The sequence below is a fragment of the Nipponia nippon genome, unplaced genomic scaffold (genome assembly GCF_047370975.1).
Source record: "Nipponia nippon isolate SJK-2023a ecotype South Korea unplaced genomic scaffold, ASM4737097v1 scaffold_1, whole genome shotgun sequence".
NCBI lineage: Eukaryota > Metazoa > Chordata > Aves > Pelecaniformes > Threskiornithidae > Nipponia > Nipponia nippon.
Window position 1 is genome coordinate 40,493,101 of NW_028262290.1, and position 18,537 is coordinate 40,511,637.

Below are 18,537 nucleotides of genomic sequence, written 5' to 3' on the forward strand. Positions count from 1 at the left end.
CTTTGTCTCCTGCGTTGGGTCTTTTGGTAAAGAACAGACTTCCACTCCAAGGAATGAAATAAACATTAAGGCTCAAGCTAAAAAATGCTAGAGCCACCAAAACATTTAACTGAATAGTAAACTAAGAGGTTTAAAGCTCTCCATGTGAGGTCATTTTGTATTCACCCGAAAGAAAAATCTCAGTACTTGCAACTTACAGGTATTCTTTTCCCTTTAGTCGGATCACTACAGAAAATACTGTAAAGTGTTTGAATTTCATCCCTTTTCAATATGGATTACTTACAGGTTAAATACTGTGGCCACTGAGGAAAGCACGGTTTATTTAGAATTGTATTATATTGTTGCTCTCACCGTCTTTGAATGAGGTAGTCTTCCAGTATGTCCAAGCAGCGCACCATCTGGGAAAAGATAAGCACCCTGTGGCCACCAGCCTTCAGTTTTGGCAGCAGCTTGTCAATCAGTACTAGCTTGCCAGCAGCCTGGATCATTGCCTGGAGCTGAAAATCTGGAGAGTCGGCATTGTGTGTTTCTTTAAACTCTTCCAAAATTTTCTCTTCAGCACCTGCAAAGATTGGACAGCAATACATGAACACTGCAAAGGGTTTTATTAATAAACAATGAGCTTGCCTTCAATACCCTACAGAAACTGCAGGAATGTTTTAAGCATTATATGAATAAACATTTATAAAAAATATTAAGCTTAAATTTAAAGCAAACATATACACAATTACAGCATAAATAAAAAGTAACTTTGAGCATTTTTTTTTCTCTTTTTAAACAGGAGTAAACCCTTTCCTAGACAAATTCATACAACTATTTGATGCACACAATTTAATGAAAACTTAAGAAAAAAGATGAAAAAGTAAACCATATTCCAACTGATCAAATTGATTTTCTGTCTTTTTTTAAATGCAACATGAAAGAAAAAAAAAAAAAAAAAATCTCGTTTCCACAGGAAAATACAAGGAATACAAATCGCGTTTGATGCCTGTGTCTCCAAAAAAAAAAAAAGAATCAGGCTTAAACACAGGCAAGACCTGGACCTGCTCCTTCCATTATTAATTATAGAATCAAATTCCAAACAATGAAAAAACTCATTTCAGGGCGGGGGGGGATAAGCAGCTGTGAAATTATTATTTTACCTTTTAGTTAGCTTTCCTTTCTCACTGAATGTATTTTTTTTGTTCAGTTTGATGAAGCTATCCAATGTATATATTCTTTCCAGACTTAATCAAAAGTTCTTTCTTGCCACTCTCTTTGCCTATGAAGGATATGCACAGCAGCAAATACTTCCTTGTACTGCTCATTACCTGAAGACTACAGACCAAGTTCAAGTTTGCTCTCCAACCTCTCGTATGCTTTTATTCTATTTTTTATGTCACTTCTACAAACAGTGGACTATTCCAAGATTTCTACAAACAGTGGACTATTCCTACACTAACTTCTACAAACAGTGGACTATTCCAAGAATTATCAGATTACTATTCTTGGCTATGTAAAAGGTTAGGAATCTTCATTCTAAGCTTATTTCACATCCAAATAAACCCTTTTTTGGAGCTGTCTTTCAGTCCCTCTAGGGTTTTTTTGGTTTGTTTTTTTTTTTTTTAAACAAAATGTAGTTTATAAAGTATTCTGGTCTGTATATTATTCAGCCTGAATACTGCTTTTGAATAACACAAGGAAAGGTAGGAAGGTTGGGGGAGGGGTTAGCTTACTGCCAAGGCTTCTGCTGAGCATCTCTCTCATATCCCAGTTCTGAGTAGGTGCCTGTAAACAAACAAGCAAACGCACCCTCCCTGTGTGATCACTGGTTCAGTGCCTACTGTAATGTGGCGTCTTAACTAGATACCACCCTAACCAGGCTGTCTGACAGCTTTGTATTACTCAGTACGCTTGCGCTATTAGCTTTTACAGAACTCAACGGACTCGAGATGTGAACACGACTTGAAGATAGTTTTACATCCCTAATTTTCCTTATCTGGATTCTCTACTCCAAGCATTACTGATCCTAATGGTTTGCACATAAGAAAAATAAACCCATGTGAAAATAGTACAATCGGACACTCCTTTAAGTTCCCTTCAATCATATAACTTCCCATCTTGTAAAACGGGCAGAATTTTGGACAGTAAGTCTCAGATTCTGTACTGAGCTTAGGCAATTTCAGGATATAGTAGGCTGTCACGTAGTTCAGATACAGTAACTTCAGTGATCTTTCTTGGTTACATAATTTATTTCTTACTCAACTGTGATATCCAAATTTAAGTTTCACTACTATGAAGTAACCCAATATGCAAACACAGCATCTGCAAAAGCAAAACACCTAAGCCAAGCGCACCACAACAAACCTGCAAACAGCTCTAACGAGCGGTGAATTTTCAGTATCAGAGCGCGGTCTCAGCAAGACCAACTTCCATAACAGACCATGACCTCCAAAAATCTGCTCTTTCAATAACCCTATCCTAGGTAAACCCTGTAAAAGACTGCCCTGTCTTTTTAATTTCTACTTCAATTGCAATTAAGTGACATACACTTAACAGTAGCCTGTTACCCAAAAGTTCCTATCCTAGCTGCTTTTTAGTAGGCGATGAAGGGAAGGTATTTGAATGTGTCCTTGGTCCATCAAGGAAACCCCCACTTCCCCTCCTAATTAGGAGAGGCTTCCAGGGCTCAGGAGGGCGTAAGGAACAGAGTAAGAAACCTTTCCCATGTTCAACACTGTAGGATGTGTAAGTACAGAGGCACTCCCCACTGCTGGCTCTTGGAGGCAGAGAAAGAGGAACGATGTATAAATACTTGAGAATGGTTGCTATGGAGAAAACAAGGAGTCCAGCTCTAACAAAAATGACAGACAATGCTTTGCCCAAGTTGGTTGGAGAATACACAAAATGCAGTAACTCCCTCTAGAAGTCTAATCAAAGACAGTCTCAGGAGACCACCACTCTCCCCTCCACAGAACAGATCTACCAATCAAGAAACAAACAAAAAAAACACTCCACATTCAACTCCTACCATAGCACTTCCATCACAGAACCTTCTATGGCTCTTAACTGAAGATTATCTAGAAGACTTGCTTGCAACTTTTACACAAAAGAAAACATACAGTGTCCGACTTGGATATTCAAATACATGTGCAGTACTGCTTGCTCACAAAACCTGTAAACTTGGAAGAAAATGAGGAGGATTCACAGACACCTTTATAAAGCAGTTAACTCTCAAGAACCTGCTACTGTAACAAATCATTCATCAGGAGAACACTATGCAACATTATGTACCAGCACTGCAAGACCTCTTGGTCTTTACTACAATAAACTTGTGCCATTACTCTAAGCACAAAGCTATTAATTATCCATCAATAAAATAAAACCTCAGGCTCAGACAACTACAGGATGTAAGAGTATTTTCTGTCCCAGAACTACAAAGGACGTATTTGTTTAGTTCCATCTCCATGCTAATAATAGTCAGTATTTATTTATTTTCCCCTCAAATCTGAAGGCCTGACCCACCTGCCATGTTGCTGCATGACACCAAGCAAGTCCAAATGTTCAAAACTCACCAAAATGTTACAAAGGCAAAAGCATTCAAGGGACAAACCCACCTCCCTTTATTAGGGCTAAGATACAGTCATCAAAAAATACCTGAAATTTTCTATATAGCCACCCAGACTTCAGCAGTCTCTAACAGACACTAATCATACAAGACTTGTGAGGAAAAAAAAATCACCGCTGTAGGCAACACTGCAAGCACTACTCATGAACTCTATTTGACAAAACAAAGTAGCAGCAAAATATGCAGTTTATTTCTTTTAGCAAACATGAAATAAGGAAAAATAATGGCAAGGTTAAAACTAGCTGAAAACCAAGAAATGTGAAAAGCATCAAGTTCAGAAGCTCATAACCTGAACATCCTAAACCATTTTCTAGTAAACTCATTTGTATAATGGGTTAACTTAAAACAAAGAACCAACAAAGAAAAAAACCCTGCACCAGAACCACAAAGCTAGTTTCCTGTATGCTCATCTGAGTTTAGAAACTGAGCAGCCCACCAGCATGGCTGGGTTGAAGTACTTTGGAGTAACTCTATATCATGTCTTTGGAATAATTACTTGCACATGAAATATAAGTAGATGTCATTTTGTGAATCAGTCTAAGCCCCGCCCCCCCCCCCCCCCCCGCCATTTGAACAAAAAATGTCAAGAAAAAAAACATAAGCACTGCAATATGGAAGTCATACAATAAAAAAACTGAAATAACATATGGCTCTTGAACAAAACAGTCTTTCATCATGAAGCTTATAAACAGCATGAAACCAACCATAGCATAAATCATATATAGTAAGGAAGAGGAGCTGGGAAACAAGAAACTAGCAGAATGCAACCCTGTACAGAAATTTGTGTCACATCCTCAAAGGGAAGATGTGATTTCACCAACACATACGAGTTTAGCATACATCAGACAGCTATAGCTAGCTGGTTCATCACATGGTCGGTCACTGGAACAGGGTCCCCAGGTAAGTGGTCATGGCACCATGACCGTCAGAGTTGAAGGAGCGTCTGGATGATGCTCTTAGTCATATGATTTAGTTTTAGGTAGGCCTGCAGGGAGTTGGACTCAATGATCCTTATGGGTTCCTTCCAACTGGAGATATTCTAGGATTCTATAGTACTTGCCATAGATAATCCCGACCTAAAACCAATAGCATCACACTTGAAAAACAGTATTTGTCACTGAAGTCTAAGGTGACATTCATACAAATCTTCTTCTGACTAGTTAAATTAGGAAAATGAACTGACAACACGTGGCCATAAAAGCAGGCCTGATCATCACTTCCTACCCCTCAACTTTTACTCAGAAATTTTAAGTTACTATCTCATGATGTTCTACAGCAAGAAAATAAGTAGCAGCAAACTATATCTCTGAAGAAAAAATTGCCATATTTACGCCAGCATCCAACAACTGCATGATAACTGAAATCTTGTTTGTCAGAAATAACAGAAAGAAAAACTTGATAATACCAACACTAACTCTGTCAGGGCTAGGAAGCCTTGGAAAAAAGCAGCACAGATGTCTTCAAAAGCAATGCTGTCCTGGCTAGCAGATATCCTACCTAAATGAACCTAAAAGGTTATCTCACTTTTCTACTTAAAATAAATGAATAAATAAAAAGACACACTAGAATAGAATTTCTAACTTACTGAACTTCCTTACAACCATTTTTTGAATGAGGAGAAAAACAGGAGGCCTACCATTAATAAGGTACGGATGATTGCAGCATTTTCTTAGTTCCATCATAGTGTTTAAAAGATTAGGTACATTTGCCTGACCTCCACCCTTGGAAAGAAATGTGAAATTCTTTTCAAGAATAGCACGATAGTATTTCTTCTGAATATTTGTCAGCTCAACTTCAATGATGGTTTCCTCTTTGGGGGCCAGGTTCTTTTCTACATCCTCCTTGAGACGTCTCAGCATCATCGGCTTCAAAATAGCTTGGAGTTTTTGCACCTAGGAAATGTATGTTTAATAAATAGCTGAATTAAAACTGCAAGGCTTCAAATATTTATTTTTCAGTTTCCTTAATTCTAAATCCTTCTTTCCTACCTCAGTTCCCAAGTAGAGAGCATCTGTAAAAAAAAACCAAAACCATCTTTCCTCAGTGACCTAGAGACTGAGTTCTCCTTGTTAACTCAGTGACATATACATTTCTAAAGTACATTTTTAGCATGCAACCCTTCTGTTTAGTGAATGTTATTAAACAGACCTGACTTAGAACTATCCTAGACAAGGAGAGTACTGCACACAGGTCATGCAGAGCTAACCCTAAGTAAGCACAGCTATATAAGCAAATCTGACTGTAACATCAAGTTTTGCAGTTAACTTCTAACCCCTAAGCACAGTGTTTAATGCTATTTTTTCCCTTTATATATCTTCTTCTAATTCTTATTTCTCTAGTTTTGATATCCACTGAAGTAGAAAACTATTTAGGCCTGGTCTCATAATGAAAACATTTTATTTCTGTAAAGTTCACTGATAATTTTTAGTGTCTCCAGGTTTTGCAGCATATACATCCTAAATGGGGGAAGGGGGGAAGAAATGTCCATTTTCCTCAAAAAAATTAGCTAAGTTTTGTCAAGTATTTGTAAAGTCCCTTACATTAAAAGCTCAAACATATTCCACATAGGAAAAGACTGGCATTTAGGTTGTTTTAGGTTGTCTCTCAAAGTACAAACCACCTCAGTGCTGAAAAGCTGATAATTCACCCTGAAATTGGTCGTCATCTCCTGATGCAGAGCTGCACAGCAGAAACATGAACAAAAGACACCTTCTCCTGAATTCACATCATACCCTCAGTAATAAAGCAACTTCAGGAGAAAAAAAGATTAATTAGCATGGAGGGATGAACAATTAAAAAAATACATGGAATAGGACTGCAAGGAATAGAGGAAAAAATCCAAGTCATTAACACGTAATCTCTCCCATCACTTGAAAGATAAATCAAATTCCAAAACATCTAATGGTGTGCCAGCAGAGAAGGCACTTCTTCCAAAACTTGTTGGCCCAAGCAATCCAGGCTCTGATTCTGCTCACGGCTGATGGCGTTATTTTAGTAATGTTTCCATACATGTCTTCAAAAATCTCCAGTTCTGCTCTGCTGACATTTTGAGCTGGCCAGACAAAAGCTATGTTGAGAGTTAGGATATATTAACTCCAGCTCAAACACTATATTAACAGGACTACATGGCTTCTGGGTCAGAGCTGGCTCACTTCCAATCAGGTCAGAGTCCATTCTGACTGGCATGCAACTGCCTGCACAATCTGTGGAAACATATCCTATCATTCCCTCAGGACACGCTATGATTTTTCCAGGAGGTAAGGGGCTGGGGGGAGAGCTGTTCTGTAATTTAGACTATTACCTATGAAAGGGCTGCTCTCAAAGAAAGTTAACAAATTCTAAGAGTCAAAAGTTAGAAATACCAGAAACTGAATTTTTAGACAAAACCAAAATAAAGTTGCACACAAAAATGCATGCAGTCATGAAGTTAGATTATCATAGGGTGCAACAGGCCAAATTAAGGTGCCTAAATTAAGATGCCATGCTTCAGTTAACTCCTAATGTTAAGGTGATTTGACTGTTACCTATTGACCTTTTAAAACATTTTCATACATACAAGAAGAAATTTAAGTTTTATATATGATCATCAGAAGCTTCTACATTTTAGATCTAGAACATGCTGCATTGAGCGTCTGCACTGATTTATGCATTTCTTTTATTGGACAGCTTGAGAAATGTGTTTCTGAGTCAGTCAAAAAAATCTCCCTCCATTTGGTTACCTCTTGCTAAACTAGGTTTCAAATACGTTCCTGTTTGCACAGAGGTCGTTGATAAAACTCTCAGATGTTAACTCCACAGAGGTTACAGAGAACAGTCCCCTCACTCTGATACTGATGCTTAAGGAAGAACGTCAACTGAAAAGTTAATTCTCTTAAAGTGAACACGCAATTCCAGAAGTATTTTCATCCAGCAACCACCATCCACCCTCATTTTTCAACACCACATTTTAAGAAGGGCAAACCTTCCCTGCTTCTCCATGACCAATGGACAAAGGATTAAGAAAAACAAAAAAACAAAAAACCCCAAACAAACAACAAACAAACAAAACCCAAACCCAAACCCAAACAAACAGTGATACGGCAAAATGACTTTTGGTCAAAAGCAAAATAACTTAACCAAATGAAAACAAACAAAAAACCAGGGATAAAACTACTGTGGTCTTCCAAAAAGTAAAGAGGTATTACCTGTAAAAACAAGTAATGAAGTTCAGATATAATAAAACGGACAAATTCACAATATCTAAACAGAAAAGTAAGTGTGCAGGAGAAGTTTACCTGTTCTTCAGTTTTCAGATCACCAAATTCTTGCATGAATGTGGTTTCTGATGGGAAGCGACCTGGTTCCAAGAAGTGAAGCAAGCTAAATAGTTCTTCTACTGTATTCTGCAAAGGGGTTCCAGTAAGCAGCACTTTGTGTTCCTGAAAGGTTAAGCAACAGTTGCCTAGGAATCCATCTAAATTCATTTTCAATGGAGAAATACACAAAATTCTCTCTTTTTTCCCCCCATATGTATCTCTCATCTTTGCTTCCTCTCCCCTCCCCAACTACTTACATGTAGCTCTTTTCAAGACATTTCTAACTAGTATTCTGGCCTTACTTCATCAATAGCCCAGAAAAATACTTCACTACTTAAGCACCTTCAAAAGTCCTCCAGATACAAGAAAAGATTTTACTGATTCACAACGTCCCAGCCCTTTCACAAAGACAGTGAACTTTAAATGGCAAAATAACAGCTGAACTTATGCCATCACTTCCAGTATAAATACATCGATTTACCACACCTCCAGTAGATTTCAGTGCATGAATCTCTTCAGGGCAGGTGTAAGTTTCTAACATAGGAAACCTGAAGCAGAGTCCTACTTTCCATCTACACACAACAGAGCATGAGACTGGCAGAGAAAAGAGGAAAAGTTGCATGTTGCTTTAGAGGAGGAGCCCAGAGAGGTTAAGCAACTAGCCCAAGGTCAAACATGAATTTAACAGTAGAACAAGAACTGAAGTGAGAAGTCCCATATCTCCATCTATAGCCATGTCTACAAGCTCAGCTTTCCTCTAATAGCAACCATAATAAGGAAAAATAAATTGTATACAGCTTTTTTACAAACTTCATTCTTTAAGCCTCAAGACTCCTTCGAGAAAAGTACTGTTTAACAAACAGGGAAAAAGAAACTAAAAGTGACCTATAGGTCACCAGTGTTTGTGTAAGCTAATGTTTAGGCCTCTTTATTCTTATCAGAAATAAGATGTTTTGAGTTCCAGGTGTTAACTTAGCATGACTACATTCCTCTCAGATTTTTAAAGAATCTTCTGACAAAAAAAAAAAAAAGAGTATTATTTTGCTTTTCAAATGGTAAATAACTTTAAAAACCATCATCTTATTTTTCTCTGTGTGCTTAATACACACATTTTGTGCATGTAACATAACACATATTTATGTAAGCATCAGAAACCAACTCACTTTTCCCTTCCTTAGTCAGTCTGAAAGAACATCCTTATGGCCACACAACATAAAAGCCGACATTAATGCAGAGCAGTTTAACTCGCACACCCGTATTTGGCCACCTGACCACATTACACCTTTAAATAAATGTTTATGTGAAGAAGTGATTATGGAGTAAGTCACATGAAAAAAGAGATAGGAAAGAACAAATTTATCTTCATTCTCTTAACAGAACCCACATAATTCTAGGTCTAAATCAATGAAAAGACGTATGAAACATTAGCACTCCAAAATTGAAGGTATGCATATGCTTCCAGGTATTTTAAAGACTTTCTCAGCTGCATTCCCTCATTCTTCTTAGCACCTGAAGATTTTACTTGACAAGAAAATCTTTTATTTTACTTTTTGATGAAACCATAAATCAGGAGTAATAAAAATACAGAAGATGCAAATGTATGAGATGTACACACTAACCAGGTCCATCATCTTGAGTCCTTCCAAAAGCTTACAGTTCCTGTTTTTCAGCCTGTGGGCCTCATCGATGACCACGCAACGCCATGGAATGTTACGCAGCTCCGGGCAGTCAGTCAAGATCATTTCAAATGTCGTGATAATGGCATGGAACTTGTAGGACCCCTTTATCACACGACCCTAAAAAGAAAAGCAAAAGTTAAAGTAAAGTAAACTCCCTGGCAAAGAAAGGAAGTACATTTGTTTCATTTTCAAAATTCGTTCTTTAGAAATACAGAACAGTACAACAGACAAGATATGTTACGTAAATGAAGTCATTATTGCTGACTCAATAAGGGAATACAAATGTGTAAATTTACTCCTACTATTTACACAGAATCTCTGCATATTGATTACAAAGATGTTATACAAGTATTTCAGTTGTAATTCATATGGATTATACTAAGGCCTTGAAGCATTAATGTATTGCTGCAATATTCCAATAAGATTTTCAGACTTTGTCAAGAGAATTTTCTTTTTTCTTTTAAATCAAAGGTATGTGATGGTCCTCCCAAACAATCCAAATAAGACAGAAGTACATTAAGGCTTCATTTTTGTGACTATTAGAATATTTTACTCCCAAGAAACAGTAATTTTTTCCTGGTGGACACTGAGTATCCCAAACACCTACAATTCTAGTAAACAGCTTTGAAAAGAAGCAAATCTCTGAACTCTTAAATAGAGAATGTATATGTCTGCATACATTTCCTTGGTATTTTTGTAAATTTGTGTTAAGGAAAGTTCAACAGGATGATTTACTTGATGTCTAGCACCATATTCACTATTTATTTGGTTAGTTGAGTTATTTTCAGGGCTGATACTAAGACTCTGTTTACCCCCACCCCCCCCCGAATAAACTTTACTCAAGATCATTAAATGAACATGTTTCTGACATTATGTTGTATTTTTTCCCAGTGTTGTTCAAAGAAAAATGTAACTTGGTATCTCCACTGTCGCTAGGTCTGCACAGAAACACTCTCTCTCTAAGAATGGGTCTCACACAGAAGTTCAAAGCCATTCTACGTTTTCAAAGCAGGACTATGTTGTGGGTCGTATATTGAATACATTTCAAAAGAAACAGATATTTTACCGTAAGGTGACCATTTCTTCCTTCAAACGTGTGCAAGTCTGAATCCTTTTATAAGTGACCTGCATATAATCCTCTCCAAACCGTGGAGATCACAACCGGCTACTGACTCAATAAAATGATTGGAAACCTGATATCCTGAACTCAGCATTAAATCTGCCTATGCACATGAAAAGTATTTCAGAGGAAGCAATGACCCGCTCAACAGCGCTTTCTCATGCAGATAGTCCAGAAACATTTACCTTCTTAGGGAGAAAGAGTTGTTACCTAATGAACAGCAGATGAAGATACACTAAGTGGGCAACTTAGAAAGACAGCAAATTGAAATGCTGTAACCTTTTCATGAGCCAGATATAACTGTGAAAATACGACAGTGCAGACCAGCAGATTCCTTCCAAGTAGTGGAAAACACTTCCATGAGCAACCTCACAACTGTATGGCAATCAGTGCTCTTCAAAAATGATCACTACATAAAGCAGCACACCCAGGTGAAGCAAAAATCATAAGAGGGACCCTTGATAATATATTTAGAGCTGCCGAAATCTCACATTAAAATATGCATAGTGGTCTTGCCACAAGAGTTCACATTATTTGAAAGACAGTCAAATGCTGTACTGAAGAACACAAGAGTAAATCAAGCAGGAAGTTCCAAGAGCTCTCCAAGAGCTTTAGAGGGTGAATGATGTTCTTCAACAGTTTCAGGCCTCCAACACTTGGGGAAGTATGGGAAAAGAATCCTAAGTAATCCTGGTAATGTCACATTTGAGAAATTCAAATATACAAACTATCAGGAAAGTGACCTCTAGCATTGTCAAGGTGAATCCTTAGGCAACTAGGAATCAATTTATCCTGTTTCAGCGTGGCATCCAAATGAAGTTCTCTGATGTTGGAACTACAGGAATTTCATATCTGTTTACTCAGAATAGTTCTTCCCTTTGAGGAAATCAATCTGCCTAATAGGTAGCAGCTTCCTGTTCTGTTAGGGAAATTCTTCTGGAAGTAACTCAAGCAACAGAGGTAGCCACAAGGTAAAGTAATTAGATAAGAATATAAAAGCTGGGTTATGTTTTGGGGTATTACCTCTTAGCAGATACAAACTGAGAAGATCAATCAGATGTGTATAAGAAGGGCACTTCTAAAAAGATGCACATTCCACCAGTGGGAACCGTGAAAGATTACTATGGTCTCTTCCCACCAACCTCAGACTCCACTTTGAGGAACAAGAGAACAAATGCAAGAAATGTGCATGTTAACCAATTATAGCCGGAAGGCATCTGGAAAACTAAGATGCAGCCACTTTGTAAAATGCAAGTCGACGTCATCTTCGGTGAAAGACAGAGTCCCTACTGGTGAAATACTGCCTTAATTAAACTGCTGCACGCTAACCATTCTTTGCAGAAATCTGAGGTAATCCTATGCTGATGACATGTTCATAGCTCAGTAGCTTCTCAGCAAGGAAGAAAACCATGCAGGCAAGAAAATGCTCTCTTAAGCCAACACCCACTGAGTCCAAAAGGAATGAACAACACCCACTGAGCCCAAAAGGTAAGCCAGAAAAAGTCCTGAACATCAACAGCATTATTTTGAGTTAACAACAACCAAGGACTAAGTACTCCATGTCTACATGTGAGCCAGGTGGCTTCCCTTTTTAGTCCTCATTACACTGCGAAGTAAATTTCCCTCACAAACAAGTCAACTCTTCTGCAGGGCTCTGTCATTAATTTTATTTGGCATATATAGTTTTCCTGATCTTACAACAGAACTCTTTCTCAGAGGTAGAATACTAAAGAAAAGCAACTGGTTTATTTGATATTATTTATTTGATATTCCAACCAGGGAGGGCCTCCAGAAGGACCTTTCAGTTATATTTCTCAAGAACACTAGAACAGGCTTCCCTATGGAACACTCACAAGCAGTAAGGCAGAAAGGGATTTTAGGGGAATGTCTCTGGTAGCACGGTGTCCTTTGTGTTGAAGTCACACCACTGCAGAAATGCATTTTGTTATCGACTACTCTCTAGCTTTTCACAACAACTTGACTCTGGTTACTGGTGTTGACTCTGAAAAATCACGCTACTGCAGATGGGGTAGGTGCTTCTTACGCATGCTGCCTCTTACTGTTGCCCTTCAAAGCCACTTAGACTTTCTCAATGTTCAACCGTCTTTTGAGAAACAGCTCAGCTTGAGAGGCTCCTTTTCATGTTAAGACCTAAAAAACCAAAGATGCCGATGTCTGGGTTGATGTGTTTGGCAAGGGGACTAGAAACGATACTGCCAAAGCTTGCCTTCTTTCTCTCCCTTCTCATCCCCCATTGTACACCCACTGATGGTACTTTAGAGGATGCCAGACTGAACACTACAAGGGGATTCTTTTTGTCAGAACATGAAGGGTTTTTTCGCCGTAATTCAGTTTCTACCATGCATTTCACAGCTGACACAGTCTTACAAAGAATGGAACACAGAAGGTGATTTCATGACACATCTAAGCTAGCTGCCACCAAAGGATGAGTTCACTCCATTTCTCTGTTATCCCCAACCATGGCAATTGTCTGATTTTCTCCCCTTAAGCCAGTTCAGGGAGCAAAGCTAGCAGAAAATGATTCATTTTTCTGTGTCATGAGTGCTTTGTCATTACTCACTATGGGGTCAAATGACTGCTATGGTCATTGCAGAGGCGAGTTAAGAATATGCAACAGGGGGAACAAAACTTCCTGCAGCATCTTGCTTTAGATTCTTTCAGTTGCCTTTAGATCAATGAAATGATATTGCCAAAATAACACTAAGAATCTGCACAGTAAGTGGCATTTTTCTGATGACATTCCTTCAGGTTTCATGCTATGTAACTACTGCATACTAAGGGGAAGAAGATGCTGAGAACAAGCACCGCTTAAATAACAAACAAACATGATTTTTAACACGGGAAACACTTCAGTAGATACATTATTTTATAAACTCAAATTTTTAAATTTCATATAGATATCTACCTCTGATAAAAAATAATTTTAAACCCAGGTACAAATCAATCCCAGTTCATTTGTGTATTATACATCTAGATAAGAAGCTAAATGTGATTATTATCATAAGGAATATAAGCCATTAGATCTCAGTGTAGCAACTGTTATTCAAATCATTCTTCTTTAACAACAGCGTATATGATTTTGATTTGAAAGTTTCTTTGATAAATTGCTGAGAAAATGGTAATTTTCTAGGCCAAACATGTAACTTCTAACTACTATAAGTTACTATGTGTTTTTCTATTATATTTAAGTACGTGATTCTATTTCTGTTTGCCCTAATGGCATGTCAAGTTGTGCCACAGGCATCACCTTCAAAACAGTTTTTACTCAGTTCTTTCCCTGTAAAAGCATATTTTCTATCCCGCAACCACCCTCATAGCTTTGCTCTAAGGACTCTGGTTTTTCAACACTCTTTTTGAGGACAGGAAGTGAGAACTAGGCAGAACTGGACTACCCACCACATTACTGACAAAGAGAAGAATGCTGTAACTTTTCTACTCTTTAATAAAGATTTCTTTCCTCCTACACACTTGCACTACACTAGCCCTTTTAACCACAGTCTCACAGTATGAACTCATGTTTAACTGGTCGTGTGTCATGACACAAAAGGATCTGCATTTGTCTTACAGCCTTCCCAGAACCGAGCTCTCCCTACTGTAAGAATCATCTCCATTCCTTGTCCACAGATAGCCCTATATTTAGCTATTCTGAGTATTGTTAGCTTGGATCCAATTTATTAAGTAATACAGCTTACTCTGTCTCCATGAACTGTCTTAATTATTTACCACTCTCCCCATCTTTGTGTCATTTGAAAACTTCCTCAGTAATGATTTTATGTTCTCTTTCAGGTCATTGATAAAAGTGTTATACAGCTCATGGACACGAACCAATCCCTGAAGAACTACACTGGAAATGCAAATCATTTCTCATTTACAATTACATCAAGAAATATCAGTTAGCCAGTTTTAAATCCACTTAATGTGTGCCATATTGATTTTATATCATTCTAGTTTATTAGTCAAAATATCCAGTGGCATAAAATCAAATGCTTTACAGAAAATCTAAATATATGAATTCACCACTATCACTTCTTTTAAGCTCAGCTGGAAATAATACTCCACAATATATCAAATCAGGCTGAACTTCCACTCTTTTTTTCTCTTAAGTGAGGAGGATTATGTTGTTTTGCAATAACATTCAATGTATGCACATTATTTTTCCCCAATCCTGTTTACTTACTCTGGGCAAAGCCATGCATTTAAGTGCAGAGATCTGTTGCACTTTATAGTTTCCGTTTTCCAAATAATTTTCTGTTTCTACCCCCATTCTGTTCTGTACCTGCTTTCCTTCTCTCGTAAGAACTATTTAACCTGACCACAGTAACACAGATTCAAAATATATCTGACTTATAAAATTTGATAAAGAAGCATTGACAACTAATTTCTGCAAGCTGGTCTTTTCCTGGAATGGTAGGCAAAGATTGATTTTCAAGCTTAGTTCCAATTAAAGTAGTTTTTCCATTAAGAATCTTTTCTGCCAGCTCTCCTCAGGAATGCGAAATAATGAAAACCTTGCACAAAACAATGAAACCCTGAACAAGACTTGTACCATCTCAGTAACTCTTGGTCCCCCCTCTATTTCCAGTTGATTTCTTGGTTACTATTAAAAAGCACTCTCTTTCTTAATACATATACCTTCATTATTAGCTAAAACCTACTATATCAGTACTAAAAACCTAATCAATGCTTAGATTAATAAACAACAGTAACGCATACACAAAAAAAAAAAGGAGAAAAAGAAAAATCATGAAGAGTTTTTACCTGTGGATCTTTGAAATACATTTCATACAACTGAATGGTCCGCCGGCTTGCTTGACTCCCATGATACACAACCACATTCAACTCTGTCCAGGTGCGGAACTCCCTTTCCCAGTTGGGAATTGTGGACAATGGTGCAATAACCAAGAAAGGACCATGGATTCCTTTCAAATATATCTCATAGAGAAACGTAATGGACTGGATAGTCTTTCCCAACCCCATTTCATCTGCTAAAATGCAGTTTCGTCTGAAAACAATAATAAAAGCAGTCTAAATTATTTATTCCTAACTTTAAACATAGAAAATCAGTAAGAAGCTAAACTGAATAAAACAGAAATCTCTTGAATGGCAAGTTTTCAGTGGAAAGACATCGTGATCTTTTTGCATTTTAAATAAATGTTATGATTTGTGATGCAATAAGCATGGATATATCCATTTTATGTACCTCTCAAGTTTACGCGGGGGAGGAAGGGGCAGCAGGGGTGCGCATGAACACACATACACGCAAAAACATTTGCCACAAGAATCTATCTGAAATATTCACGTTTTATGTAACATTATGTTATCCACCCAAAATTAGTTTGTATATGACTCCCGCAGCAAAAAATGAGACATGTAAATAATTCTAAGACCTCGCTTTCGAAGATTACTTTAAAAGGTTATTGTTTCAAATAAGCTATAAAAGCTTTTCCAAATCAGGATTCAGCAGTAAGCAATATTTTACGTACGTGTTGTACCAATTGAAAAGAAGCCAGTTTACTCCCTCCAACTGGTATTCCCTGAGTTTGTTATTGTTTTTATACTCCCTGGAACTCTCTGATTTCTTCCAGTCATCGGCAGGAGGTCGCTCCTGTTTCAAATACAGCAAATCCCATTAGTGGTTTCTGCAAGACCACATTACTTTACTATTTTCAAATAAAATCCTCTATACGGAGCCAATTCTTACCACACGTTCTATTTCTGGCTCCCTAGACATCAGTTTCTCAAATTCTTCGATCTTAGCTTGGTCGATGTCTTGCTTGAGCTCCCAAGTGCTGTCTTCATAAGGAAGCGAACACCATTTCACCAGATAATGCGTTACAGGCTTTGTTAAGACAAAAATAAGATTACATCACAATTTAGAAAGAATAAAAGTGTATCCATTTTTACAGGAGATCTGCACACTAGATACAATTCAAAAAGCTTTACCAGACCTGAATGTCTGAATCAGCCAAAACGATAAGCAAACAGCAGTCTGACACCCTGACAACCTAACGAAGTAAGATTAGAACGCGGGGAATGCAGGCTTATCACCAAAACGAGCACAACACTACATTTGAAATCACTAAGGTTAGAATAAAACTTAGAAGTAAAACAATATTCATTTTCCAACTGTTACAATATCTATGCTTTACCACGTATTTAAACAGTCAAATGTTTTTTCGTATCAGTGTCATCAGAAACTTCTCAGTAGGCAAGCCACTACCACCATTCACTGATAGAGCAATATGGGAACACTGACACTGTCAGTGAAGCTTTCTATTCCCCCAGGACCACAAAGGAGTCTCCTGGAAGACAAAATGATCTTCTTCTGCAGAACAAGTCATTAAAAAGTAAGAAATAGTGAATTCGGGACCTATCCTGCAACAGATGGTCTAAACGATGTCTAAACTACTATAACATTTAGCTAAGATTCTTGCAATTTTCGTTTAAATTCTGTATTACCTGCATGGACATCATATTTCTACAGTATTAAGTACCACCTTAGATCTACATATCAGAGGGTTTTTTTTGTTGTTGGGGTTTCTTTTTGTTTTGTATTTTTTTTAAATATAAATAACTTACAAGAAGTTTGGAATTCTCACTTAAACCCCTTTATTTTAGGGAAACTGCTATATTAGCCAATGTTTTCTCAAATACGTTCCTATTTTCTACACACATATACCCTGGTAGGTTCTGAAGTGTTTAATATATACACATTTCTAAACAATAAATTCTATACATAAAGTCTATATGACTACAGATGCACTAGAAGTTTTGTTTACCTCTCCATTATCATCTGTGCTACGTGAAAAATCCATGATTCGATCAACTTCCACATAATCTGGATTAAAAAGCTCATCATCAATCTGTTTGAGGAGAGAGGCAAAAATATAAAAGATATCTCTATTAGCCCTTCCTGAGAGGAAAAGTTATTATATATTTCACCAGGCAATAATATTTTGGGTCACGGTGACACAGAATTTATATTTGGCAAACTTCAACATGTTAATTGAAATGCTACAATTCAGCAAGATCATTCCCCGTGAGGGAATCAGACTTCTCAGACTTTGTTAACTGGGCCTCTTAATTACTGTGTGAAACCTTTTACTGTGAGAGAATGTTTAAGAATATTTTAAATGAAGTGTGAAATTACAATTCACTAATGAGCAATCGAAAAGGCTTATGGCATGCAATGTATTTAGCATTCTTGAAAACTACAGCTTGCAATAAAGAAATTAGAGCCTTGTACACTAAGTGCCTTTGGATTATTTTAACTACAGGAATTGTCTAACTGCTTTATAACCAAGATTCAAAGATTATTATTTCAAAAACAGAGAGGAGACACTGCGTGCATACAGTTTCACCAAAAATCACAATTTGTTATTTTCTTTCTTATCCCTTCAACAACTTGCAGGATTCTCTTGCATTCTAAAGCGTTGTGTTTCATTTTATACTTTTAAAATCCCCTCCAATAGAAAAGGTAGGCAAAAGGACTAGAGACTATGTACGTTTTGATAGCTTTTTCTAAAACAAGAATAAATTCCAAATATTTACAATAACTTGTGACCCACTTGGAAACATTTTAAAAAAAAAAAAAAAAAAAAAGCAGCAATTCCAGGCATCTTCACTTAGAACAGATGGAAGTTTTCAATTTGCAATAGGTTTTGTTCAGCTTAAACTGTATAGTAAAAATAGATATAAATAAATAAATACAGTTGCACATGAACCTGTTTTTTTCCTCAAAAGACAGCATTTTACTAAAAGGTAAGCTTTCAGAAACACAAATCAGCAGATCTGGTCTTTTATTGACAGGACCCC

At 37.2% G+C, this 18,537-nt stretch overlaps 1 protein-coding gene across 4 annotated transcripts in view; it reads right to left on the reverse strand.

The window, feature by feature from the left end:
* Positions 1-18,537, reverse strand: part of CHD7 (chromodomain helicase DNA binding protein 7) — a 145,752-nt gene that overhangs the window by 20,103 nt on the left and 107,112 nt on the right. For all 4 annotated transcript variants that reach the window (XM_087752683.1, XM_087752692.1, XM_087752706.1 and 1 more), the window contains 8 exons: positions 17,502-17,585; positions 16,424-16,561; positions 16,206-16,327; positions 15,481-15,724; positions 9,522-9,698; positions 7,882-8,025; positions 5,244-5,499; positions 352-562 (listed from right to left, as the gene is read on the reverse strand). In XM_087752683.1, coding sequence (XP_087608809.1) covers positions 352-562; positions 5,244-5,499; positions 7,882-8,025; positions 9,522-9,698; positions 15,481-15,724; positions 16,206-16,327; positions 16,424-16,561; positions 17,502-17,585 — 1,376 coding nt within the window. The remainder of the gene's footprint in view (positions 1-351; positions 563-5,243; positions 5,500-7,881; positions 8,026-9,521; positions 9,699-15,480; positions 15,725-16,205; positions 16,328-16,423; positions 16,562-17,501; positions 17,586-18,537) is intronic.